The following is a 26,018-nucleotide window of genomic DNA, read 5'->3' as shown; positions in this document are numbered from 1 at the left end:
CAACCTTTTGGGGAAACAGACAGAGGGCTAGTGAATACAGAGAATCTGTGGGGGTCTTGGCCAGCCCACGGTGGCTGCGACACGAAATAACACCCGCAGCCTTAGTCTCCGGGAGGCAGGAGGCTGCCTGCTGCAGGACACGCTGCCGCCTAGCGTCTCCCACGCCTTGTGCAGCTGCCACCGTCGCCCACCTCCCGCCCCGTTACCCGGCTACCGAGGCGCCCTGACAGCACGGGGGCGGGGCCGGGAGAGCCCCGCTCTCAGGGCTCCTGTGGCACCCGGCAGCTCCTACATTGTGTGCTTACTGTATGCTCCCCATTGGGAGGAAGGTGGGGATGGGGGGCATAGGGAGGGAGACTACCATGCCTTGGAGCATTGAGAAGCTGGTGTGAACTTTGAACCCCCTCCTCGGAAAAAGGCACCCCAGATTCAGGCAGTCTCCAGAGTCCTGAGGGAGGGCTGTGGGTGCAGACCCTTCGGGGGTGTAGGTGGGGGGAGGGCTCCATGGCACTGGGCTCCCACCCAGCTTTCCTTGGGGTCTTGTCCTTGTGGCTGCCAGAGTCGCTCCTGTTCTGAGCATCGGCTCTCACCTTGATTCGAGGATAGCCTCCTCCTTGCACCCCCTCCATCTTGTTCCACCCGTGTTCTCCTTCCATCGGATTCTGTGCAGAAAGACCTCCGACATCACTCCCTGGACCCCTGTCCCCTCTGGCAGGCTTCCCTGTCGCTTTGTGGCAGAGTTCCTCGAAAGGCTCCGTGGGCACAAGCCCTTCCTCAGTCTCCCGTGCACACTCCCACATGCGCTGGAGACAGCTAGACGTCCCCTCCTGCCTTCTGGACCCTCCATTGGCACGCAGCCACTGCCCCGCCCTGCTCAGGTTCCCCTGTGTGCCAACGGCACCCCCTGACCTCCATCATGGTCCACCTGGAGCTGCTTAGCTACACCAGCCCTTCCTCATGGTCTCCACCAGAGGGCGCAAGTGAGCGCCTGAGACAGGTCCTGCCTTTGCCCATATCCTGACAGTTCTCCCACAGCAGCCAGCACGTGTGAACATCTGAGGCACCACCCCTCCTCTGTCCACAGCTCTCCAGGGTTCTCTCATTCCTCAGGATGAAAGCCCAAGTTCTCCCCGAGGCCCAAAAGGTCCTGCCCCATCGCACCCCCCTTCCCTCTCTGCTCTCACCTCCTCTCTTTCCTCCTTGCTCACTGTGCTTCAGCCATACAGGCTTCCTCCACACTTTCCCTCCAACATGCCAGGCACAGACCTGTCCCAGGGCCTTTGCATGTGCTGTGCTCTCCACTTGGAATGCTCTTGCCCTAGATGTCTGCTTGGCTACTCTACCTTCCTCAGGACTGCTCAAATCCCACTTTCCCCATAGGACTATGCAGATCACTTCTTTCCCAAGCCCTGCCCTGTTCTTCCCCCAATCCAGCACTTCCTGCCGTGAATCACGCTATCTCACTTATTTCCTAAATGTCCTGTGTCTGTCTTCCTCCATCAGGGTAGGGGGTCTCTGCTTTGTTCACCGATTTTCTAGCACTGTGTCTGGCTGGTGTGGAGCAGATACTTGGTAAACGTTTGTGGAATGAATGGCCAAGGCCCTTGAGGATGAGTGGAGCATTGATGAGTGTGAGCACTTACTTCCCCTCACTAGCATTGTCAGGACTACATCAACCCTTCTGTTGTTGGTGGAGAGGTGTGAGAGACCCCTGGGTAAGGGGTCTCAAGCTCAAATGCCCTCAATGCCAGTTAGCTGGAGTAAGGAGAGGTGGGCTGGGAGAGAGGGGACCTGCACAGATCTCCCTACCCTGTTCACAGGGGCTGCTTGGCAATTGCCATCTGGTGGGCCCAGGGAAGCCAACGGTTCATAGAGAGGGTGGGGATTGCAGTTTTTATGTGACATCTCTCCAAGTTCTAAACATGGCAACAAGTTTACATCGTTTAAAACACTAGTACTGAAACAAAATGATAATCAAATATACCTACCTCTGTGTTCACAGCAGCACACTTCCCAATAGACAAAGGTGGAAACAACCCAAATGTCCATCATCGGATTAACGGCTAAACAAAATATGGTTCAGCATAGCATCTATAGCAGCTGGCGTAGAGCAGGTGCTCAGTATTTGGTGGAAAAATTAATGAGTGAAAACAGGACTCCTCTGGGCCTGGGGATTAGATTGCTGACGTGAATACAGGTGGGAGAAATTAAGCACTACTGCGAACCAACTGTATACCAGGGCGGAGGTGAGTGAGCATGGAGTAACTGAAGCACTGGGGTTGCTAAGTGCAGGATTCATTTTTTCCAGCAGAGGGCGCTTTAAAAGGACATGCTAATGACGCAAATTAAACGCAAGTGAGCCATAGGCGGGCCTTGGGGGGGCTTTTCTCGTCAGGCGCGCCGTGGACAGCTCAGACGCCGAAGGGACCTTGGGCTCAAGATGGCGCTACAGCCGCCACTGAAGACCGGGTGGCGGCGCCGGCGAGGCTCCCGGAGCCCTCAGGCAGAACAGTCTGCACCCTCCACCCCATCTCTCACGCCTGCTTGTCTCGACCCAGGGGCTTACGACCCGCCTCGATTCCGCGAGGTCAGGAGTTTCTGATCGGGCACGCTGTGGACAGCCGCTTCCCCCGGAACTTTACGGCAGCGTCCGAGGGCCTCTGGGGGCCTCGGAGCAAGATGGCGGCGTCGGGGTCTGTGAAGCGCGGGCGGAGGCGACCGCGACGCCAGTGAGGGTCCCGGGGACGAGGGCGGCTCCGGGCTGGGGCCTCCCCACGGGACGGACCATGCTACGCTCCACCGGCTTCTTCCGGGCCATCGACTGTCCCTTTTGGTCTGGGGCGCCCGGGGGTCCTTGCCGGCGGCCCTACTGCCACTTCCGGCACCGCGGGGCCCGGGGCCCGGGCGCGCCCGGCGGCGGCGGAGCGGCGCCCCCCGCAGCAGGTAATGCCCGCCCGCTCGTCCGCCGCGGGCCAGGCTTCCGGGCCCGGACCTGAACTCCACCGCAGGTGCTCCCCCGGCCCCCCAGTTGCAGCCCAGCCCCCCTCCCCACACTTGCGGGCAACGTTCCTCCAGCCAGGACCGGGACCACCCTCCTCGGGGCCCGGTACAAGTAGTGGGACCTTTGTAAGCCTCTGTTTACACCCAGTATAAAATGTAAACAATGGGAGAACATGTCCTCCTAGGGGTGTCGCGAGGGTGGAGTGAGATAACGGGGGGGTGGGGGGCTCGGGAAGCGAGCGAGCTGACACTGGTTGGCGGGCCCTGGATTCCTGCCCTAATGAGCGTCTGAGCTCCTGGGGAGGGGGGACCAGCCCCACCGCTTCCCTGGACCTCGTGTTGTGGCAGTCCTTGTTTATTTCCGTACAGATTCCCCGGCTGCGTCCTCATTAAGAGCACCTACTCTGTGTAAAGCCGCGTTGTCAGACGAAACTACAGGGAATAAGTCAAAACCAACTTGACAAGACCTGGAGAGGGGTGGGTGGGGGAGAGGGGGAGACACAGGCTTCCAAGGAATGACCTGCTTTGGGGTGAGCAGAGAATGTTAATGGACTTGCTTCTCTTTAGATATCATGGCGATTGTCAATGTCATGGCAGAGTTTGGTGAGAGCTGCGAGGGATCTGGCAGGGCTTCGTGTAGGTCAGGAGGTGTGAGATGTGAGCAGAGACATTAATAACCTCTGGCCATAGGTTATTTCTTTTCTTGCCGAGGCCACTTTTATCTCTGAGTTCCTCCCTGGAAGCTGTGCGCCCACGTGTGGCTCCAGCCCCCCAGGGAGCTGGGGCCACCAGGTGCCTGGGATTGAAGCTGGAGGCCTCCCAGAGGAGGAGCCTTCTCTGCTGCACAGGGTGGGTGCTTCTATTGTTCCTGATGTTTCTGCAAAGATGGGAGTAGAAGTGAAGGTGCTGCGGGCTGTCAAAGCAGTCCTTTTTGTACTTGTCACCAGTTCTGAGTTCACTTCTCACACCACCCGTGTCACTGGTTCATCCTCACACAGGCCCTTCCATTCAATCAGTTTTTTAAAAAATATATATTTTATTGATTTTTTACAGAGAGGAAGAGAGAGGGATAGAGAGTTAGAAACACTGACCAGCTGCCTCTTGCATACCCCCTACTGGAGATGTGCCCACAACCAAGGTACATGCCCTTGACCAGAATCAAACCTGGGACCCTTCATTCCGCAGACCGACGCTCTATCCACTGAGCCAAACCGGTTTCGGCGAGTAATGTTCATTTAAGTAACATTGGAGAGTACAAAAAAATCAAGACAGGTGTTTTGTATGTTGCCCCAATCCCCCCCTCCCAAACCCGCCAGCTTGCTCTTCTTCCTCCCAGCCTTAAAAACAAAAGGCATTGTGTCTTTTTACCAAAGTTGTGATCCTGCCACACTGATTAAGTTGGGTTCTATTTCCTGAGGTGGTCCCTCCAGATGGCCTAGGATCTGTAAAGACCTGCCTCTTGCCTGATCCAGGTGTGCATATTTTGGGATTCTTTGCTTAGTGGTCCGGAGAGCAGAGGGCTCTGGGCCCAGGCTTGCCAGAAGTGGGTGGTGAGTAGGTGGGATCTATGGAGGGGCCAGGGAAGGTGGCTGCACTAGGGGAGACATGGATGTGTCATGCAGTGTGTGCATGCTACCTGTGCAGTACCTGAACGAGTCACTTCCCTCTCCGCCTCCGCCAAGGGGACACTGGGCAATGTCTGGGCACATCTGTGATTGTCATGACTGGGTGTTTCTAGCATCGAGTGGGTGGGGGCCAAGGATGCTCCCATCACCCCACAGTGCCCAGGATGGCCCCTTTCCCTACACACACAGGTGGTACCAATGTGATCAGTGTCCTAGCACTGACCTGTTGTATATTTTGGGAATGTGATGGGGGAGCTGGCCAAGGCCTATGGGGATGGCAGACCCTGAAAAGCACCACCTCCTTTAGCTCCGTAGGCCCAGAGGCTAAAGGCATGGGAGCTCAAGAACCCTGGATGGGTTCGGGGGACCACGCTGTTGAGGGGCTTGGGTGTGGCACCCAAGTGAAGACATTTTAAAAATATATATTTTATTGATATTTTACAGAGAGGGATAGAGAGTTGGAAACATCGATGAGAGAATCATCAATCAGCTGCCTCCTGCACACCTCCTACCGGGGATGTGCCTCCAACCAAGGTACATGCCCTTGACCAGAATCGAACCTGGGACCCTTCAGTCCGCAGGCTGATGCTCTATCCACTGAGCCAAACTGGTTTCGGCAAGTGAAGGCATTTTGGCTTCACTTTCTATTGTGCAAAAAGCCAGACAGGGAAGGGGCTTAGTGTTATTTGCCTCAGTCATCTTTTTTGCAAACTAGATCTCAACAAAAAGCAGTGCCGCATCCTCTCTGTCTGATACTCCTGAGCTGCTGCAGAAACCCTTTCTCCTGCTTTTTGGTCTTTCTTCACCCCCACCCTACCTCAGAATCCCCTTGACAAAATAATTTCCATCAGATGTTTTTTAACCTGAGTGGTGGGTGTTATTCTTTGAGCAGCAGGTGGAGCCTGGCTGGTGTGGTCTGATTTACGACAGAGAATGGAACACAGACAGAAATGAAACGTGGGAACGGAGAGGCCAGTCTGGGCAGACTGACTGACTCACGGAGGTGTTTCCCGGCCACCTTCCTCCTCTGTGATGGCCAGGTCCTCGGGAGTCCCTGCAGGCAGTGGGGGGGAGATTGGTCCTGTGGCTTCGGGGCACTAGGTTTCCTGGGGACAGCTCTGGGGAGTGCCTGTCAGCAGAGCCTCGGGTAGAAGGCAGGATTGAAGGCGGAGAAGCATTCATAGGGGAAGTGCTTTCCTGCTTGCTGCTTTGGTTGCTGAAGGAGAATAGGATGGGAAGCTGAAGGGTGGGACTTGGTCGTTTTGCAAGCTTGGCCGTGCCCTGGAGCCACACGTGCAGGTCATCTGTAAGATCAGGAGCTGGCCCTGGGACCCCCCAAAGGGCTCCTCCAGGTCTGTGTGAATTCAGCAGTATCTGGGAACCCACGCTCTGGAAACAAAGGAGGCGTGTCCAGCATAACAGATGTGGGCTGGGATCCAGGAGAGCACTTGGCACGTGGGATTGTAGGGAAGTCGGGCATGTGTCCCTGTGCATGTGGTTACTGAGCTGGGCCTTGAAGGATGAGTAGGAGTATTACCTGGTATTGGAAGCAGGTTGGGAGGCAGGCAGCAATCCAGGATTCTAGGCAAGGAAACAGCACACTGGAGGACCTGGATGCTCTTATGCTCTGGTTTGGAGGTACCAGGATCCCCCAGCACCACTACCGTCCCTGACAGTCCTGGCAGGGGTCCCCACTGATGCACTGACTTGTAACTTGTCCTTTTCTAGCACACGCCCTGGGAGTGCCACCACGGTCCAGCCACTCCGCCCCAAAGACAGGGCTATGGGGGGACTCAGAGCCAGTTAATTTTGCTGTGTGGCTGCTGGTAACTGTCTGTCCTGAAGGGACTTTCTTCTGATCACCACAGAGACCTGTGTCCTCAGGAATGGACATGTTACAGGCACTGAGGGGCCTGTGGCTCTTGGCTGGTATTCCATTCAGTTATTCATCCCACAGACCTTTGCAGACATTTGTACTGGTCAGGGGGTCAGTGTGTTGAGCTGCTGGGTAGAGGAGGCAGACCTGGAAGCTGATGGGAGGGGGGGTCCGGAGGGCCCTGGACCCCATTCACTCCAGGCACATCCTGGTGATACTAGTCCCTCCGTGTCCTAGAGGCCAGTTCTGTCCCACCTACTTGGCAGTCACATATCACAGTTGCTTGTCTGGAGAGGCTGGTGTACCCTGTGGGAGCGTAGCCCAAGAGGCCTTCACAGTAGCGGTGTGGGCTCTGTTTCAGGAGCCAGCCCTGTCCCCCTCCCCAGCACCTGCCTGCAGAGTCAAGTAATAAAAGCCACTGTGCTCATGTGTAACCCCTGTGTGTGGACTCTCTTTCTTAGGGGATGCAGCTGGCACCCGCCTCGTCTTGGCCCCACGTCCTGTGACTGCCTATGGGAGTGCAGCCTCCGTCTCCCCCGACTAGGATGTGCCTTCCCCTGTCTTCACTCAGAATGTGAAGGTGCTTGGAGTTGCTAGGTCACTGTTGGGGCGGGCGCTCCTGGGAGCCTGCACAGTAGAGGAGGGGACCCCAGAATCACCCATTGGAAAGAACCATGTGTCCCATGTTTTCCCCAAAAAGCACTCTATTTTGAAGCTTTCTTTATTGGGCTCACTGAAGTGATTCGTGCTGTCACGGACTGTGAGGACGGACACGGAAGGAGAAAGGGATGCCTTTCCCCCAGGGTGCCTGCCTGCCCTTCGGCCCACCCGTCTGGTTCTTTCCTTGAGTTTTTATGCTGTCATGTAGTTTGCATATTTTGAAGCATAGCTTGTCGTTAGGATCTGGGGCTTAGCAGCCTGGACCCGGATCCAGATTTGGGGAGCAGGGTGGTCCGGCCGCCAGTGTAATGGCTGGTGCCAGGGTGGCTCTGGGGAAACAGATGGGTTTTGTGTTGGTCCCAGGCTTGGCCGGGGCCCTCCTTTCCTTCCTCTGGAGCTGGCAGTGTGGTGCCAGCTGCTTTGAGGCCCTGGCTTTGCACTATTTCCCTAGAGCTGAGGGGTGCTAGTTGAGGCTGTCCAGGGTCTGGGCCTCTAACCAGTGTCCCAACTCTCCCAGTGTTACCAGCCCCAGAGGCAGGTATGTGGTCCCTGCCAAATGGGGAGAAGGACCCCAGACCTGCTCTTCTAGATGCAGCCAGCCTCAGCAGGGGCATGTCTTGGATGTCCCCCATGTATATCTGGGAGCATATCCCCGGTGGCCTCCTTGTTCCCTCCCAGGGTACAGTGGGCAGTATGGGGGCCTCGCCTCCGGTTCAGAATGTGTGAGTCACCCCTAGGCTTCAGGCTCCTGGCCTGTCCATTGGAGTGGCCCATTGTCCAGGAGTAGGGGTCCAGGAGTAGAGAGACTGGGATTGTGGGGAAGGAGTGGCGGCCAGCCCTCTAAGGAACTGGGGGGCCCTCCAGTGGGCATGGCCTTCGGGGGTACTGTCTGCCAGATTCCACTTTCCAGAAAAGCCCCAAGTGTGGGGTACTCTGACCCTGAGCCCTTGGCCCCCCCTGCACCTATTCTGCCACTGCAGCCTTGAATGTCCTGAGTCTTCTGGCTCCACCTCAAGGCCTCTGCCATTCAAGGAGGGTCTAGTTTCACCAGGACTAGTCCTGTGTCTCCGCTTATCCCCTGTGCGGCAGGGACTGTATCTCCTGGTGTCCCCAGTACTTCCGCTGACGGTGGGAGGGCAGATCAACAGGCTGTGACTGCCACCTGGGTTGGAGGAGTCCCTGCTGACATCTTATCAGGTTTGAAGCTGGGGGAACCGCTGTGCAGTCCCGCACTTACCTTCAGTCCTTGCAGACTAGGGAGAGGAGGGTGGGTGCTGGCTGGGCTTCCAGAGACAGTGGGCTCACATCTCCCCGAGTGGAGTCCACTCAGTGTCTTGTCATTGATTCCGGGCAGCAGCTAGGGAAGGGTGCCTGTGTTTTCTGGAATGGACGGTGTGGTGGGAGCAGGGAGGAGCAGAAGGGGGAATAGGTCCGGAGCGGGGAAGCGTTTTTGTGCGGAGGAAAGATCTAGAGGGGTAGGGGGTGCCCGCCAGGACTGGGAAAGGCCTGTACCTGACTTGTTTGTACGTCAACCTGTCAGGGTTCAGTGATCAGCGGTGTTCTACCCGCCTCCCCGCGACCCCCCCCTCCACCTTCCCCTACCTTCCCCATGCCCCGGCCTGTCCATCTCCCATCCAGTGTCCCATGGCCCCAGAAGAGGGGGAAGAGGCCTGATCTCTGCCATGCTAGGTGCCTGTCCCAGAAACAGGACCAGAGTCCGAGGGGGTCAAGGTCGCTAAGGGAGCCACCCTGGTGCTGGATCCAGGAGGGCAGCCACACGCTCTCTCCTTCACCTGGGCCAGATGCTATGGGGTGTGGTGCTGGGTGCACAGAGCCCAACACAAGTGACCAGGGGAAGGTGAGCTGTGGGGCACGGGCTCCCCGTCTTTCTCTCTCCCTGACCCAGTGAGGGGCCTTCCCAAGGGACATCTCTCAAGTGACCACAGGCAGGCTCTTCACCTCTGGGTGTTCCAGGAGCTAGGGAGCAGCCAGCCCCTCCCTCGCCCTGGAGTAGGGGGCAGGAACCAGGTCTGGGGGTCTGACTTCTCAGAGTGTAATTCCTTCAGCTAGGCTTTTTTTTCCTTTTTTTTTTTTTTTTCCCTTCTAGTTATTCCCAGATTGCTCCCTTTTCTGAAAAACAGCCCAATTAATCTTGTTTACTAGAGGCATGCTTACTGATGTGAACCCTCAAAGGAGAGATTTTGCCTTCCAACCAAATTAATTCCCAATAATTGGAGGACCTCTTCCAAGGTGCCTATGGCCCTTCCCAACCTCAAGGTCACCTGTTGAGTTGCTTTCTTTAAAAAAAAAAATGTTGCCGAAACCGGTTTGGCTGAATGGATAGAGCACATGTGTCAAACACAAGGCCCGCGGGCCAAATCCGTCCCGCCAGGCCTTGCAATGTGGCCCACACCGTGCTGTCATCACTGCACTCCGCTGCGTTTCCATCACAATGACAGTTTATGACTGTTCAGTAAACCATTCGGCCCGCGATTTAGGCTGGATTTTAGATTTTGGCCCCTTCTCTGATTGAGTTCGACACCCCTAGGATAGAGCGTTGGCTTGGGGACTGAAGGGAGCTGGGTTCGATTCCAGTCAAGGGCATGTACCTTGGTTGCGGGCATATCCCCAGTAGGGGGTGTGCAAGAGGCAGCTGATCGATGACACTCTCTCATCGATATTTCTAACTCTCTGTCCAAAATCAATAAAATATATATTAAAAAAAAAAAGAATGACTACATGTATTGAATTAAAAAAAATGTTTTATTGATTTTTTACAGAGAGGAAGGGAGAGAGAGAGAGTTAGACACATCGACCAGCTGCCTCCTGCACACCCCCTCCTGGGGATGTGCCCGCAACCAAGGTACATGCCCTTGACCGGAATTGAACCTGCACCTTTCAGTTCACAGGCCGACACTATCCACTGAGCCAAACCGGTTTCGGCCTGAGTTGCCTTCTGACTGCCCCCACCAGTGGGCTGAGAGGGCCCCCAGAGCATCAGGCAGCTGGCAAACATTTTCTTGGGAGCTTCTCCAGTTCTGACAGGTGCCCTGAGGGACCTGGCTTCCTCTAGCCCCCAAGGCAGGTGGGGCAGGGGACTAGATGTCCTGAACAAGTACCTTCGGTATTTTATTCCTCACCGGCTCTCAGATACTAGGGGCAGCTTGGGGGAGGTGCCTGCCTCGGGGGCTGACTCTGGCCTCAGGGCTACAGCCAAACCCTTGGCCTGTGTGCTGGAAGCTCCCAGACCTGTCTATAGAGTTCTTCAGGCTGGTTACAGTAGCCTGTGGTACCGGTGGGGAAACCGAGGCCCTTCTGGGGAAGGGCAGGATCAGGGCCTTGACCCAAGCTTGCCTTGGGTGGTTTCTTTTGCTCTTCGGTGCAGTGGGTGGAGCAGGGAGGCAGCTTCTACCTGGCTCTAATGCCCGGCTTTGGGCCTGGAGCTGCATCCCCTCAAAGTGAGTGCTCAGACCGCCCAGTGCGCTACCCTTCCTACCCTGCGAGCAAGTTCATGGGCTTCCTGGAAACAGGAGGGGGTGGAGCAGGTGTAATGGCCCTTAGGAAACATGCCAGTAGAGGCTCCCATTGAGAAAGCCAGAGCTCTGCCTTGGGTCCAGCTGAGCCAGTGAGACCAGATGGTCTGAGGAACTTTGTAGGGTCCCCATCCTTCTCCCCTGCTCCCAGGCACAGTGCCTCCTCTGCCTGGCTTCCAAAGCATAGGTTCCTTGGGGGAAATCCAAAGTGGCTGAAAATCCCCAGGCTCTGCATTCTGGCCTGACCTGGGAGAACCCTTTGTGGAATGGTTTTGTTTGGGTCCTGACCCCCTCCATTGGTGCTGCCAACCTGTCCTGGGAGGGAAGGACTTCCCATTCCGTGGGCTCTTGCTTCCATTCCCCACAAGGAGGGAAGTTAGGGAGCGAGGTGACCTGAGCTGGAGACCCTCCCAGAGACGAGCACAACCTGACAGATCCCTCTGTGGAAATGCCCAGTAAGTGACCCCAGCTCTTGGCTGGTGGCCTTGGCCTGGGCTCCTCCACTCTGCCGGCCGCCAGGACGTGGGGAAGGAAGGGTACATTGGCTGCAGTCTGTTTATGCGGTTGGTGCTGGGCTGGGGTGGGTCTGCCATTGGTGCTTAGGGACCCATCCCGGGTTTAGGGTGGCTGGGAGGGCAGCTTTAATCCCACTCCTGGGGGCTCTAGCCTTTCCTCAGGATGGTCCCTTTACCTTGGCCCTCACTGGAAGTAGAAGGTTGTCTTTTTCTTCTTTCTTTTTAAATATACATTTTTTTTTTTCATAGAGGAAAGGAGAGGAAGAAAGATATAGAAACATCAATGATAAGAGAGAACCATTGATTGGCTGCCTCCTACACGCCCACCATTGGGGATTGAGCCCTTGACTGGAATCGTACTCATGCCCTTGACTGGAATCGAACCCGTGACCCTTCAATCCACAGGCTGATGCTTTATCCACTGAGCCAAACCAGCCAGGGCAGGATTATGAGTCTTAACCCCAAATCCCTACACCCCAGCGTTCACTGTGATAAGGAGGTGCTAAGTGAATCTCCTGTGAACTCCCCCCACGGAGAGCCCTGGGACTTTGGAACTTGTTCTGTCACTGGCATCTAGTCCTGTGTCCTTTTCCCTCCCACCTCCCACCTCCCACCCCCAAACCTGGCATGTCCTCCGTCATCTGAAGCATAGGTACATGGCTCCTTTCACCTTTTTGAATATAATTCCAAAAATAGAACACAAATCAAAGGCCAGACTACACATCTACAACGAATTCCGCCCTCATCCCCTCCCCAAAGGCAGCCCAGGCCCAGCCACTGTCCCCTGCAAAGCTTGCCACCTGTGGGCAGCCAGCCACATGGGCTTCTCCCTGAATGAGGTTACGTGCGTTTCCTGGGGCTGCTATGGCGGTCCACACTCGGCCGCACAATCTAAGTCCAGGTCTGGGCAGGGCTGGCTCTGGGAGAATCAGTTGTCTTTCTCCAACCACAGGACACCAACTCCATTGGCTTTTTCTTTAGCGATGCTTGCGAATTGTATCTGATAGAATTCCTAGTGAGGAACACTTTCAACTCTGGAATATTTATGGAAGATTGGTATATTTGAATATGTACGTTACCCCTTTCTTGAAATGCGCTGTATTTGCTCCTATTTCATTGAAGATGTCTGTACCTCCGTCGATGAGTGAGTCCTGAGGTTTGTGCCAACACTGTTGGCCGTGGGGTCATGCTGAACTCTAGCGTGTACTTCTTCCTTTTTACACCCTTGGGATCACCCCGTTGATCGCCTTCTGCCTCTTGTTTGCCATTGAAAGTGTGTGGGTGTCCTTTGTCACAGTGCTCCTTAGTGGCGGTTTCCGTCTTCTCACTGTGCAGGCACAGCCCTGCAGGGGGACGTGCGGGAGAGTCTTGCATGCCTCAGACCCTGTTGGTTTTTGCTCCCCTCCCACCCTCAGCCCTGAGTCAGGGAGCTCTGAACCCACTCCCATCCCACCCTGCAAGTGTCTTCGTGCCTTACGACCTACCTGGATGTCAGGCCCCTTCATCATTCTTCCAACTCCCGGATGCAGGAAGCAGTGTGGGGGTAGCTACTGTGTAGGAATCTCATCACCATCTCGCCTGGCTTCTGGATCTTCTCTGTCAAGTCTGCACCCCTTCCAGTTTTTGTCCCAGAGCCAAAACTAAGGTTAAAAGGTTAAAAAGCGGTCTCTGGGGCCAGGGTTCTATACCGCTCCCCCCACTTATCAGCCTCTGCACGGTAGGGCCTGGATGGAGGGGCGCTCTGGACTGGGCCCCTCTGCCCTCCAAGGAGAGAGCTGTGCAGTATGATGTGGGACCTTGGCCCCAAGGATGGTGTTTGGAAAACAGACAGGAGTAAGGATGGAGGGCACAGAGGCCTGCTGGGACCTGGCCCTTGCTAGGTTCTGGAAGGCCAGTTACCTGGGTCAAGGCAGTGGCTGGTTGCTGCCTCCCTCACAACTGTTTCCTCCCTCTTCCTGTTTCAGGGCTTGGTTATGACCCGTACAACCCTGAGCTGCCCAAGCTCCCGGCAGAGAGGGAGAATGGCGTCCTGGGCAGAGGGGACGAGCCCCACTCAGACATCCTGGAGCTGGAGCTGGTCAACCAGGCCATCGAGGCCGTGCGCTCTGAGGTGGAGATAGAGCAGCGGCGGTACCAGGAGCTCCTGGAGACAGCCCGAGAGCACGTCTCTGCTGAGGTCCCAGCCCTGGCACCCCACGGCCCTGCCACCAGCTTGGATGAGGATGCCTTCCCACTGTCCTTTGATTACAACCCTGGTGGCCAAAGCCTGTTAAGCCCCAATGCTAGCTACCAGCCCACCCCACTGACCGCTCCTACTGAGCTGGGCAGCAAGTACTTGCTGGCTTCCCTGGACCCAGCGCAGGGCCGTGGCGGAGGGGGCAGTGGTGCTCTGGAGTACATCCCCAAGGCTGTGAGCCAGCCCAGAAGGTACAGCCGCCCAGTCTCCAGCAGCAAGTATGTAGTGGATAACTCCAAGCCGTCCACTGACCTGGAGTATGACCCACTGTCCAACTTCTCCGCTCGGCTGCTCAGCAGGGCCGGCTCCAAGGATCACCGGGCCCCTAAGCGACCCCGGGGCTCCCGTGCCAACAGCGAGCCCTACACACCCGCGCCCAAGAAGCCCTGCGACCCCTTTGGCGGCTGCGATGCCAGGTTCTCTGACTCAGATGATGACACTACTGCAGCTCCGGGGGACAGGCCAGCCACTGCCAACCCCCTGAGGGCGAAGGCGGGAGCCGAGAGCAAGGGTCCTGGCAAGCCAGGCTCCAGGGAGGGCCAGGAGCCCGAGGAGGGCGGCCTTCGGGAGACCAAAGAGATAGCTGTGCAGTATGACGTGGGGGACCTTGGGCAGCCTCCCAAGGACCCTGATGGGGCATGCCCGGCCAAGCCTGGCTCCTCCCCAGCCAGGAGCTCGAAAGAGGGCAGCAGCCACAAGAAGGGAAGATCCAAGAAGAGGAAAAGTGGGGTGCCACCGGCCCCTAGCCCTAAGGATGGTGTCCGGAGAACAGACAGGAGTAAGGACAGAGAGCACAAGAGGCCAGCTGTGAAGCCTTGTGTGGACAAGAAGGTCTCACAGGCCAGCACCTCCCAGCGCAGGGCAGAGAGGCCTCAAGGGACCAAGAAAAAGCCATCTCTGGCCACCTCGGTGGTCAGCTCAGGGAAAGGCCGGACCGACCAGCTTCGGCTGCAGCCAAGCCCCAGCCCCACTGGCGGGGATGCCTCCCAGCTGCCAGGCAGGATGGGTGGGAAAAGCCCTTCTGGGAAGCTGGTGGAGCGGAAGGCCCACTCGCTGGACGAGGGCACCTCCCAGGCCCCCAAGCTGCAGAGGCGGACCCTGAGCCATGCAGACCTCTTTGGGGACGAGAGTGAGGATGAGGACCCAGGGCCCACGGCGCCTGCACTGGGTCCCTCTGCCCTCTCCAGCCTCAGCTCCAGCTCGGACTCGGACTCGGACTCTAGCCTGGACCTCTCAGCCACGCGGGGGCCACGCAAGCGCCTCAAGGCCTCCCCTCACCCCTCGCCTCGCCCAGCCTCCCTCTTGTCATCCTCCTCCACATCCTCGTCCTCCTCCTCCTCGTCCTCCTTGGGGGCAGGCAAAGATGTGGACTACTCTGCCCTGGAGAAGGAGGTTGACTTTGACTCTGACCCCATGGAGGAGTGCCTGCGCATTTTCAACGAATCCACCTGTGTCAAGACGGAGGACAGGGGCCGGAAGGCCCGGCAGGTGAGGGTCTGGGCCGGGCTCAGGAAGGCTGCTGGCACTCTGTCCTCAGAGTCTCCCTGTGACTGGAGTCTCAGTGCAGAGGTGGAGATGGCTTCTTAACTCGTCCAAAATTCAGGAACCCTCGTGGCTGCTGGCTGTCCCCCTGATCCCCGTCTAGAAAGAGAACACTGACGTATGGCCCTCTGGCAGAGTCCTGGCTTACCCGATGGGGCTTCTGTGACAGCATCTAAGAGCATCCGGCAGTGGGGTATCAGGCACTGCCAACCCCCTCTTCCCTCTTCCCAGTTTCTTTCTCCCTTCCCTGGCCCCTTTCCTCCTCCTTCCAGCCCCTCTTCCTACAGTCCCTCTCTCTTCTTTCACTACTTTCTCTCTCCTCCCCTCTACCCTGACTCCCTTTTCCCTGACCTCTTCTCATCCTTATCTCCTCTCTTCCTCTCCCCTCTTCTCTCTCCCCTCCCTCCCAAACCTTTGCCAGCCCCAATCTGTTTGGGTCTCCTCATCCCTTGTTCCCATGTCAGCCACCAGAGGGAGCTTGCTTTATTTATTTTATTTATTTATTTATTAAAAAATAGTTTTCATTGATTTCAGAGAGGAGGGAAGAGAGATAGAAACATTAGTGATAAGAGAGAATCATTGATCGGCTGGCTTCTGCACACCCCACACTGGGGATTGAGCCCACAATCCGAGCATATGCCCTGACTGGGAGTCAAACTGTGACCTCCAGGTTCATAGATCATTGTTCAACCACTGAGCCATTCGGCCGGGCGAAACAGCAGGATAGGATCAGCCCCTGCATAGAATCCTTCAGCTTCTGTGTCGGGCCTCAGGGTCTGGCCTCCGGCTCCTTGTTCCCTTAGCACTGACCTGTTCACAGCCCGTTGAGCCGTTGCCGTCTGATTTCATCCCCTTGGTTTCTGAAGCCTGTCCTGGGCAGGGTCAGCAGGCAGATGGGAGGAGGAGGGAGGGGAGCAGGAAGCAGTTGGTCTGCTGGGCATATCTGCAGACCTCATCCCCCGTGAGGCACGGGAAGTTTGCTGAGGACTGGGCTGGCAGCCAGGGTCCTTGGCCGGGAGGCACTGAGTCTGTTTCCTGAGCTGTAAGGTGGGGCTGGGTGAGGACCCACCCTTCCCACCCTGCTCCCTGTGTTAGCCTGGGAATCACACCCTGACTCCCAGGCTGACTGTAGCTGTGGGTAGTGAGGCCAGGGAGAGAACCTTATTGAGTGATGGACATGTATTCCAGCCCCCCAAAGAAGAGAAGGTGGAGGACAAGGAACAATTGGGTCTGACCACTCTGTTCCCTGGGCAGAAGAGGAGGATCTCTCATCTCACCAAGCAAGGCAAGGAGGTAAGGGTCTGCACTGGGTTCTGGGTGGCGGCTGGCAGGACTCCAGCGAAAGGCTCTCCTGTCTGCAGAACAAGGTCAATGGGTTTCTCTGGCAGACGCAGTTCAACACTCCCTGTGTTCTGGCAGAGAAGTGCCTGGAACCCACCTCCAATCGGAGTTGTGCTCCATGCTGTGGGGAGCAGGGTCCAGAGCAGGGGGAGAGAGATGCAGGTGAGCCCTCCCACAGGGTCACAGTGCCTGGTCCTTGTCTTGCTCCGAATTGCGCTGTGTGATCTTGGGCAAGTGGCCAAACCTCTCTGAGCCTTGGCTTCCTCCCCTTGGCCCAGAGACAGGAGTGGTTGTCAGGTCACTGTAGGGCACTCAGTGACCTGGCACAGGGAGGGCTGAGCAGAGGATGGGCCCCACGCTCTGGACTCGGAGCTCCCTCCTGTTGATTCAGTCCTGAGGGAGCCCTGGGATTCTAGAAGCCAGTCCAGAGAAGATCTGATTAAGTGGGATTGGATCAGTGTGTTAATCTGATCCCAGGAGCCCTGGGATTCTGAAAGCTAGTCCAGAGAAGATCAGTCAAGTAAGATTGGCTCAGTGTGCCAGTCTTATCAGAGGCAGGGATTTCCACTGCCAGTGCCTAGATTCAGGGGGGAGGGCACAGCCTAGGCTCTTGGACACCAGAGACCAGGAGAACGGGACCATGCTGGCACCCAGAAGTGGAGCAATGTGTGTTCCAGCCCAAAGAGCCACAGTGTGGAGCTGGCTTCCTCCGGGGCATCTGCGAGCTCTGAAGGTGGAGTTGGGTGCACCTTGCCTAGCCCCTACCCTGGAGCCCCTGCCTCCCTGCCAGTGGCCCTGCCGTCAGCCTGTTGCCCCTGGCGGACTGCTCTGGGTGCCCCTCACGTACAGCTGGGCTCTGGAATTTCTCGTCATCCAGGCAGAGCCCGTGAGGAGAGGCCCGGCCCCCCCCACCCGGGTCCCCACTGCCCAGGAAGTATGTTACCGGCGAGCTCAGCAGGCTCAGAGGGAGTCAGCCAGCTGGCTCCAGGCTGCCCAGCCGCCGGCCGAGAAGCCGACCTCCGTCCACATCTCAGTTCCCGGAGAGAAGAGGAGGATTGCCCACGTCCCCAACCCCTGCCTGGCTGCAGGTGAGTCCAGGGCAGGGCCTCGGGAGGCGAGGCTCCCAGTGCACCTGCAGTGGTGGCCTTGAGTAGCGTCTGGCCTGGCCTCAGTGTGCTTGTCTATAAAATGGGAGAAAGTCTCCTGTCTGTTAGCAGGAGGCTGGGCAGGCCTGGCGCAGTGCCCAGTGGCTCTGGGCCTCTCCTGGCATTGGGGGGTTGGCTATGGAGAGTCTGAGGGGTGTCTGTCTTCCAGACCCAAGCCTCCTCAGCACTGGCCTCCCGCCTTCCTCCAAAGCCCCTGACCCAGAGGTCATCCTGTGGGCCTCCCATTCTGTCCTTGCCTGGTCTTTGTGTCCCTGCCTCCCCCATGTTTCTGGGGCAGTGGAGGCCTGTGGGGGCTGGTCTGAATGTGGGCACTGGGCTCCAGACAGTGGTGCTAGGAAGAGGGAGCTGGCCTGGGGATGTAATCCAAGGTCTCGGGCCCTAACTGAACGGAGCCAGCTGATCCGGGGGAGGGCTGGGTGCTGTGTTTGTTCCTTGTTCTTCTCTGAGGGGCACTCGTCTCCACTGGGCCCTGTCTGAAAGTGGGCCGCACACTCAGTGGGGTGTTTATGTGTGCTGGTTTAAAGACCCCCTTGGGTAGCCAGCTGAGTGGGCAGTCAGGTTCCAGGCGGTGGTCCTGCAGGTACCTGGTTTTCCCTGGTATGCCCAGATTCTGATCCCTCCTCCCCAGAGCGCCTGAATTAGAACTTGACAGTGACAGGTGTTAGGGAACAGAGATTGCACTCTGAGGTGTGCACAATTTCATAAACTTGCACTCAGCCATCCATAGTCACCACTGTGGCAGCCAGCATTCCTAGACACTACCTGGCTCTGCTGAGCCTAGAGGGTTTTCCTAGAGTTTTGGGAGACGCACCTAGGGGTACGCACTTGCACTGCAGAAAATTCTACATTTACATGAGCCTAAAAGCTAAATGCATGTTCCTTCCTTTCCCCACGTGGCCTATAAGGCCAACCTTGGCGTAGGATTCCCCGGAGCCAGGGACCTGGGCCTCCATTCAGTGCCTTGGTCTCCTCATCTGCTCTTGTTCCTTTATCAGGGCTGAGCCCAGGCTCAGAGCTGGTCAGAGGTCCCCTTGCCCATACACTCAGGGATGCACCTTCCCTGGCCTCACTGCCCGACCTGGGGCGGGAGATGTCTGGTTTGTGACCTCATCAAAGGGAGAGGAGAACACAGAGGCAGCAGCAGACAGGCCGGCTGGGTCACAATGACCAGGCTGGGGTGTCCCAGAGCCTCTGGTCCTCAGTCCAGGAACCAGGCCTTTCCTCTTTCAGACGTCAATGCTTTGGAGTCAGGGGCCGGAACATGTGGCAGAGGCTCCCCATGCCCCCAGCCACTCACCGGAACACCCTGCCAGTCTTCACAGCCCCATTTTTGTGTCCCCCTTCTCGATGGACTTGCCCAAAAACAGATAGAACCTGATGTCCTTCCATAACCCCTGTTCCCATCCCTTGCTCTTCCCCCTGTGCTCTGAGATGCACATCCTGCTGATGCTGAATGATCGCAGCTGCCTAGTGCTCTGCAGCTCGGTGATGGGTGCGCTGTCTTCCTGCACTCACATCTCCTGTCCCACACCAGCCTCCACAGGTACCAAGAGGACCCTCCCGGCCAGCAGCAGCCAGCCCCCTAATGGGCTCGAGCTGGGCAGCCAGCTCCTAAAGACGCGCACGCTGTCAGGCATGGCATCCAAGACCACCAGCACCGTTACCCCCAAGCGCGTGGCACACAGCCCGTCTTTACAGGTAACTGCCTCTCCCCGCAGAAGCCAGGGCACCCACTCATGATGCACCCAGCATCACAGTCTTCCTGTTCCCTTGTGTTCTCTTTAATTCACAGCCTCTCACTTTTTAGAGTAGTTTTGGTTCACAGAAACATTGAGAAGAGAGAGAAGACAAAGTTGCCGTGAGCCCTCCCCCTCTTGTCAACACTGGTGTGGTCGTCTCTTGGCATCCGCCAGACCGTGATGACCCCTGTGGTCACTAAGGCCCAGATTCCAGCAGGCTCTGCTCTGTGTGGAGGGGGTTCCAAGAAGCGTGCCACGCTCACTGTGCCCATGTTCCCTCCAGAGTTTAAAGAAGCCTATTATCCCAAAAGAGTTTGGGGGCAAAGTTCCCACCGTCATCCGCCAACGATACCTCAACCTGTTCATTGAGGAGTGTCTCAAGTTCTGCTCCTCCAACCAGGAAGCCATAGAGAAGGTGGGTGACCTGGGGGTGCAGGCCAGGTCCTGGGCGGAAGGGCTGGGCCCTCTGTCGGGGTGTCCGGGACTGAGTGGTGTCGTGTTCCAGGCACTGAACGAGGAGAAGGTGGCCTACGACCGAAGCCCCAGCAAGAACATTTACCTGAATGTCGCGGTGAACACCCTCAAGAAGCTGCGGGGCCTGGTCCCCAGCACCGTGCCCGGCCTCAGCAGTGAGTTAGGCAGCGTGGGCAGCTCAGGTGCTGCATCTGGGAGGTCCAGGCCCGTGGCTCCTGCAGTGGTAGGGCCCCTCCCGGCGGCCTTTCTGCTGCTCGGAGCGCTAAGATTTTCAGACAACAGGCCCCCGCTGTCAGGCTCCCTCTAAGCTGACATTGGCCCCACGCCCTCAGAACAGCCTCTTCGCACTCTTAACCACCCTGCTCCTCTGAAAGCGGGTCCTCTCCAGCGAGGCCTCCCGCCTGCTAATGGGCTGCCTCTTCAAAGCTCTGTGCCTGCCTGCGCTGTGCATTAACCCGGGGAGCCGTCGCGAAGCCTCTCCAGGGCGCATTAAGCCATCAGTGGGTGCTTCCCTGCTCTGTTCTCGGCTGTCCTCCCCACCCCCATCCACACCTCCTGTTCGAAATGGCCATTATGTCTCCTGTTAAAGTCTTTCCCTGGGAGGGTGAAAGCCCCCACCCAGGGGGAGCCGGAGGGAAAACTGAGGGGCTTCCGGGCAGCACAAGGCCTGCTGGTCCTGAGTTAATGTGGGGGTGGGTGCTGGGCCCAGGGTACATGGGGTCGGGCCTCTCTTTCTCTAGGTGGTAGGGAGCTGTCCTGGAAACGGAGAGGAAGCAGCGGAGCACTTGGGAAGGATGCAGGAGTCGAGCCTAGTTTACCCTTCCTCTACCTCTTTCCAGAAACAAGTGGCCGGAGGGTTGTGTCCCATGAGGCGGTGCTGGGGGGCAAGTTGGCGGCCAAGACCAGCTTCTCACTCAGCCGCGCGAGCAGCCCCCGTGTGGAGGACCTGAAAGGTAAACCTGGCTCCTCCAGAGCCTGGGGCCCGTGCCTGCCCCCACCGCCACCCTCCCTCCACCCGCTGCCTCACCCTTGGCTGTCCCTAGCCTCCTGTGGGCTGATTGTGTCCTCGGTCACCTGCAGGGGCCGCCCTGTACAACCGCCTCAAAGAGTACCTGCTCACCGAGGACCAGCTCAAGGAGAACGGCTACCCCTTCCCGCACCCCAAGCGGCCGGGGGGCGCGGTCATCTTCACCGCTGAGGAGAAGCTGCCCAAGGACGGTGAGTTGTCTCTTGCCACTGCTTCTGGGCGGGCACACAGGGCAGAGGGAAAAGCATGGCCATCGCTTCTCGGCCTTTTGGCTAAGATCGAGTGCAGAGGTTCAGGCCACGGGGGCTGGCCTGACCCCTCCCTCCCTCCCTCCCTCCCTCCTGTCCACCTCTCTGCACCCACAGCCTCGTGCAGGGTCTGCTGCCGCTGTGGCACTGAGTACCTCGTGTCCCCTTCGGGCCGCTGTGTGCGTGATGAAGAATGTTACTACCATTGGGGGCGGCTCCGCCGGAACCGAGGTGAGGTCCCGCCTCGGCGCCCGCCCTTCTGACCGCCTCAAACCCTTTCAGTTTCCTTCTTGTACTTTATGACAAGAGTAATGTAAAGGCCTTTCTGCCACATTTAGGCACAGATAAAAGAAGGCCTCCCACAGCCTCGTCGCCCCCTTGCCCTTTCTTGATACATAGGCGCTTGTAGAAATACGTGGGCGTTTGGGAACAAAAGGTTTGTCCTGTCCCGCAGCTGGTTTCACTTAATGGCCAGTGTTACTGGGTTCTTACCCGCAGGGCCGCAAGGGCCTGGAGTGTCTGAGGCTGCCTGCAGACCCCCCTCTGGGGGCTCGTGGAGGGTTCTCCGGGGCCCAGCATTCCCTTAGTCATGCCCCAGGGGACCCACACCGCATGGGTGCTCATTGCCAATCTGAGGAGGGGCCCCTGCGGGGTGAGAGGCTGTGCCTACCCCAAATCCTCCCCCGTAGAGCCTGCTGCCCCAGGAGTAGGGCTGGAACCCTTGGCCTCACGGGCTGGGGTCCGCTCTCCTGGGAAGCCCTGCAGCTCAGGCAAACGGGTGTCGGCAACTGCCTCCGGGAGGCGTGGGCACTGCCACTGACCTCCGTCTCTTCCAGTGGCTGGGGGCTGGGAGACTCAGTACATGTGCTGCTCAGCTGCCATCGGCTCCACTGGCTGCCAGGTTGCCAAGGTAGGACTGCCGGGCCCTGCCTGACACTTCCTTTCGGGAGTCCCCACCCCATCCCGGTGGGGCAGGCTACCTTCCTCTGCCCTCTTCCGTGCTTTGGCTCGTCTGCCTGGGAAAGGGAAGTTCAGTCCACACGCAGGCCTGGCCCCAAGAACTCGGCCTCGTTGGCTTTTCTTCCCACCCTGAGCCTCCCACTCTCATTCCTCCCCTTAGCAACACGTGCAGGACGGCCGCAAGGAAAACCTTGAGGGGTTCATGAAGACCTTTGATAAGGAGCTTCCAGAAGATGCTCACCCCGGAATCTATGCCCTTGACTGTGAAATGGTGAGTCGTCTGGCTGACCACAGGCCCTTGCTAAGGACTCATGGCCCTTAGAAGGGTGCAGGGGTCTTGCTGTCCCGTCATCTCTGCCTGAAGCTTTGGGCCAGTGCAGATTTTAGATTAAGGAGCAGATGAAGAGCTGTGAACAATAATTAGGTCCTCCTCCCTGTGGGTCACGCTGTGTCTGGAACTCGAAGGCTCACTCACAGCCTTACCAGCATCTGCTCCGTTACCAAGTAGATGCTCTTACCTGACCCCAGCGCGCACCACACGCTCTGGACAGCCCTCTGCACTCAGATGTGCAGATTCGTGCATACAATGCCGATTCTGAGACAGGCTCCTGGTTCACACCTGCTCTGACCCCTAGACAGGCCCCAGAAGGCCCTCTGGCCTGGGGCCGGCTCCTCTGCTGCAGGCTCAGGAACCAGGAAGCCTGGGTTGTGAGCGCTGGGCTGGGCTGTCTGGCCGGGTGCCTGGGGATGAAGGTGGGCTTGGGGCGTGTCTGACCAGTGTCCTCTGCTTGCAGTCCTATACCACGTATGGCCTGGAGCTGACACGGGTCACCGTGGTGGACACTGACATGCAGGTTGTTTACGACACCTTCGTCAAGCCGGACAATGAGATTGTGGACTACAACACAAGGTATGGCTTGACCCTCCAGGGCTTTGGGTCCCAGGGGGGTAACCCCACTAGGATCCAGTCTCCCTGACCTTAACCCAGCTTCTAGGTTGGGGACCCCTGGTGCCCTCCCAGCCACCTTAAGGTCCCTGCCCCTCCTGCCCCAGGTTTTCAGGCGTGACTGAGGCTGACCTTGCCGACACAAGTATCTCGCTCCGGGATGTCCAGGCCGTCTTGCTGAGTATGTTCAATGCTGATACCATCCTCATCGGACACAGCCTGGAGAGTGACCTGCTGGCCTTGAAGGTATCCTGGCCCCAGGCTCTGCGCTCAGAGGGCGGGCGGGCTGTGGGTCAGGAACCAGACAGACACTGTGGAATCCTTTGCAGCCCAGCCCTCCGGGGCCCTGGGCGCTGCAGCCCCTGACAGCTTGCTGTCCACAGGTCATCCACAGCACCGTGGTGGACACGTCTGTGCTCTTCCCGCACCGCCTGGGCCTCCCCTACAAGCGCTCCCTTCGGAATCTCATGGCCGACTACCTCAGACAGATCATCCAGGACAATGGTGAGCGGCGGGCGGGGCGGGCTGGAGGGGGTTGGTGGGAGCTCCGTGGGGCCCAGCTGGCTCATTCTGACCTGCCCCCACCCCCACCCCACAGTGGACGGGCACAGCTCCAGCGAGGATGCCAGCGCCTGCATGCACCTGGTGATCTGGAAGATTCGAGAAGATGCCAAGACCAAGCGGTGACTGCCGCCCGCCCTCCGCCCGCCCTCCTGCTCCTGCTTCCCACTGCCCCTGGCACATCCTCTAGCCCCAGGCCTCTTCCAAAACAGTGCAATAAATCTCGAGAGCTAACCCTGTCCCCATCACCAAGATGCAAAGTGGAGCGCACAGGAGGAGCCACATGGCACCCAGACCCAGCTCGGACCCACCAGGAGCCCAGGCCCTGGGTAGCCCGTGTGCCTGCCCTGCGTCCGCCCCAGATTGCTCTTTTCTGGGGTCTGCTGCTGCTGACAGTGGAGGCCGGACCACCCGTCGGGCCCTGCTGGTATCCCTGGCAGTGACCCTGTAGACGGACCACCTGTCCTCTCCCCTCACCTGCAGTGTCCAGTGGGCCAGGTAGTCTTGTCATGGGCTTGTTTGGACAGGGGTTGTCTTTGTTTATTTTGTATGTTATTTTTATTATTTTTATTTAAACCTGATGACTTGCAAAGTTGTCTTCCCCCCACCTGGAGGAGCAAGACCCTGGTGCTGCTTTCCTTCCTGGGGGGGGGGGGGCAATCAGCTGGTGCTGCCGCAGGCACCAGGGCCCCAGAGGCCGCCCAGCCTGGGCCTGGCTGGGTGGGAATTGGTCCCCCTCAACCACCGGGACTCCTCGACCTCCAGGAACTGAGCCAGCCCTCAGGGCTCCGGCCTCTGAACACTTCCCGTCCGAGTCCCGCCCTCCAGGCCCACGGCCCCTCCCCAATGCCTCAGCCGCCAGGCAGGGACAGAATAAACGTTTGTATGAATTTTACTTGCCGTGGGGTCCAGTGGTGTTCCTGGCGCCAGGTGTGACTCCGTGGAGGCCCTTGTCCCCACGGCCAGGACCTGCCCAGTGGAGGGGCGGGAAAGCCAGCTCTGGTTCCTCGGCTGCCCCTGCCCAGGGGGTAAAGTATTTCCCGAGCAGAGAAACCTCCTGGCTATCATTGGGGCCTGTCGTGCTTCCAGGCAAGTCCTGTGAGGGCTGGATGTCAGAAACGGCATGGAGAGGGGCACCATTGCCAATCCCCAGGAACGTGTGCGCAGTGCCCTGAATCTACCCTCCTGTGTCTTGTGGGGGTGGGAAGGCCAGACTGTTCAAAATTCTGCTTTTAATTTATTCAAAGTGAAAAGTGAAGCCAGAAAAAGCCTTGTGACACAAGAGATGCTGGGAATGCCAGGGCCTGATGTGGGAGCAGAAAGGTGCTGGGAAGAAGGCTGCCAGGTGGCCCTGCCACCGGCCCCTGGCTTTCGGTGAAGGCCAGGAGGGCAGCCCTGTGCCGAGGACATAGCACCCCCTCCGAGGGCTTCCCGGGCCGGCTCCCCTCTCGGTCCCGGTGCCTGGAAGGTGCAGGGCTTGGCCAGTCAGGCCCTGCCGCTGTCACATCCCTCGGGGGCTCGGTGGTAACCAGTTGACTTCATCCTCCTCTTCTGTAAACAAGAGTTTTCTAACCTGGTGGTGCCAGTGGCTTTACAGAAACCCGTTTCTGTGTGGTGTCTGTACCCCTCCCAGCTCCCCAGCTCAGGAGGCATGCAAGCTCTCAGCTTGCTAAACCTGTTGGCTCTTGGAGGCTGAAGCAGGTTTCTCACTGCTCAGGAAGCTCCTCTCCCTGCCGTTACTGTCCCAGGGAGGGGAACCGGTCCCCTGACTCCTCGCAGCTGCACCCAGCAAGGTCCGTCCTAAGCTCCTTTCCCGAGGTCTTTCTCATTAGCCACTGGGGAGGGCAGGGTGGGTGAGTGAGTGAAAGGAGAGGTTTACTTGGCACCCCCAGAGGCCAAGCAGGACATGCAGCCCCAGCTCCTGCTGTGATTGAAAGGTGGCTGCTCTCATGGGGAAGGTGGGATCACCCGGCATCTGCTCAGAGGTGACGCTGGTGCCTCGGGGCCTGAGCCCCAGGTGCACAGGCACCACCATTGGGGTCAGGACGGGGTGAAGTGCCCAGAGCCCACTGCCCTCCAAATTTCTGCATTTGAGGGGCTCCTAAGAGTGAAACTGATGAAACATGGAGCTTTATCATCTCCCCTGTGCCCGTTTGTCCCTCCCCCTGAGTCCCAACTCCCAAGGGGACCCTAACTTTAGGAACCTATTCCACACACCTTTTACCTCGGCTCTAGTTCTCCATCTCCGACCGAGGTTTCCCCCGCGTCTCCCCCCCCCCCCATCACCTCCTTTAGGAAGGCCCCCCAGAGCCGCGGCCACCCTGAGTGGATGCACACCAGGACAGAGCTCTGTGGGTTTCCTCCTGGCATTAGGATGGTCACGGTGTCTCTGACAGCCTTCCCCGGCCCAAGATTGTGCCCTGGCCTAGGAGGGGTGAAAACCTGCAGTTACCACCTATCCGTGTGTCCCTCCTCCACTTCTAGCCCCAGACTGCCCTGGGAACCTCGCCATCTCCAATCCCCTTTACTCTGGCCCAGCTTTACAAGGTCCCGCCCCTAAATGATAGGC

General features: G+C 58.1%; 1 protein-coding gene and 1 long non-coding RNA gene across 3 annotated transcripts; both read left to right on the top strand.

Annotated features, from left to right (window-relative positions):
• Positions 1-974: 974 nt before the first annotated feature.
• On the top strand, positions 975-24,354 carry REXO1 (RNA exonuclease 1 homolog). 2 transcript variants are annotated; one of them, XM_045576313.1, is made up of 16 exons: positions 975-2,943; positions 13,174-14,933; positions 16,176-16,280; positions 17,206-17,416; positions 19,029-19,192; positions 19,517-19,648; positions 19,739-19,862; positions 20,547-20,660; positions 20,788-20,925; positions 21,100-21,213; positions 21,819-21,892; positions 22,103-22,213; positions 22,737-22,852; positions 22,996-23,134; positions 23,272-23,392; positions 23,487-24,354. In XM_045576313.1, exons 1-16 carry the CDS (start codon positions 2,787-2,789, stop codon positions 23,573-23,575), a joined length of 3,669 nt encoding a protein of 1,222 aa, XP_045432269.1. In that variant the 5' UTR covers positions 975-2,786; the 3' UTR covers positions 23,576-24,354. The 2 variants fall into 2 exon arrangements, with proteins under 2 accessions (XP_045432269.1, XP_036280037.1); XM_036424144.2 differs by having other exon boundaries at positions 976-2,943; positions 19,038-19,192.
• Positions 5,170-6,935, top strand: LOC123651745. Its single transcript, XR_006740627.1, has 2 exons — positions 5,170-5,495; positions 6,354-6,935. It is a non-coding gene; the product is annotated as an uncharacterized LOC123651745 (long non-coding RNA).
• Positions 24,355-26,018: the final 1,664 nt, after the last annotated feature.

The sequence above is a fragment of the Pipistrellus kuhlii genome, unplaced genomic scaffold, assembly GCF_014108245.1.
Source record: "Pipistrellus kuhlii isolate mPipKuh1 unplaced genomic scaffold, mPipKuh1.p scaffold_m20_p_8, whole genome shotgun sequence".
NCBI lineage: Eukaryota > Metazoa > Chordata > Mammalia > Chiroptera > Vespertilionidae > Pipistrellus > Pipistrellus kuhlii.
Note: the sequence above shows the minus strand (reverse complement) of the source record. Positions and strands in the feature narration are given on the sequence as shown.

Coding starts and splice junctions, on each gene's coding strand:
- REXO1 (XM_045576313.1), top strand. CDS start 2,787: ATGCTACGCTCCACCGGCTTCTTCCGGGCCATCGACTGTCCCTTTTGG. Junction 19,193..19,516: donor CACACAGCCCGTCTTTACAG/GTAACTGCCTCT, acceptor TGTTCCCTCCAG/AGTTTAAAGAAGCCTATTAT. Junction 22,853..22,995: donor ATTGTGGACTACAACACAAG/GTATGGCTTGAC, acceptor CTCCTGCCCCAG/GTTTTCAGGCGTGACTGAGG.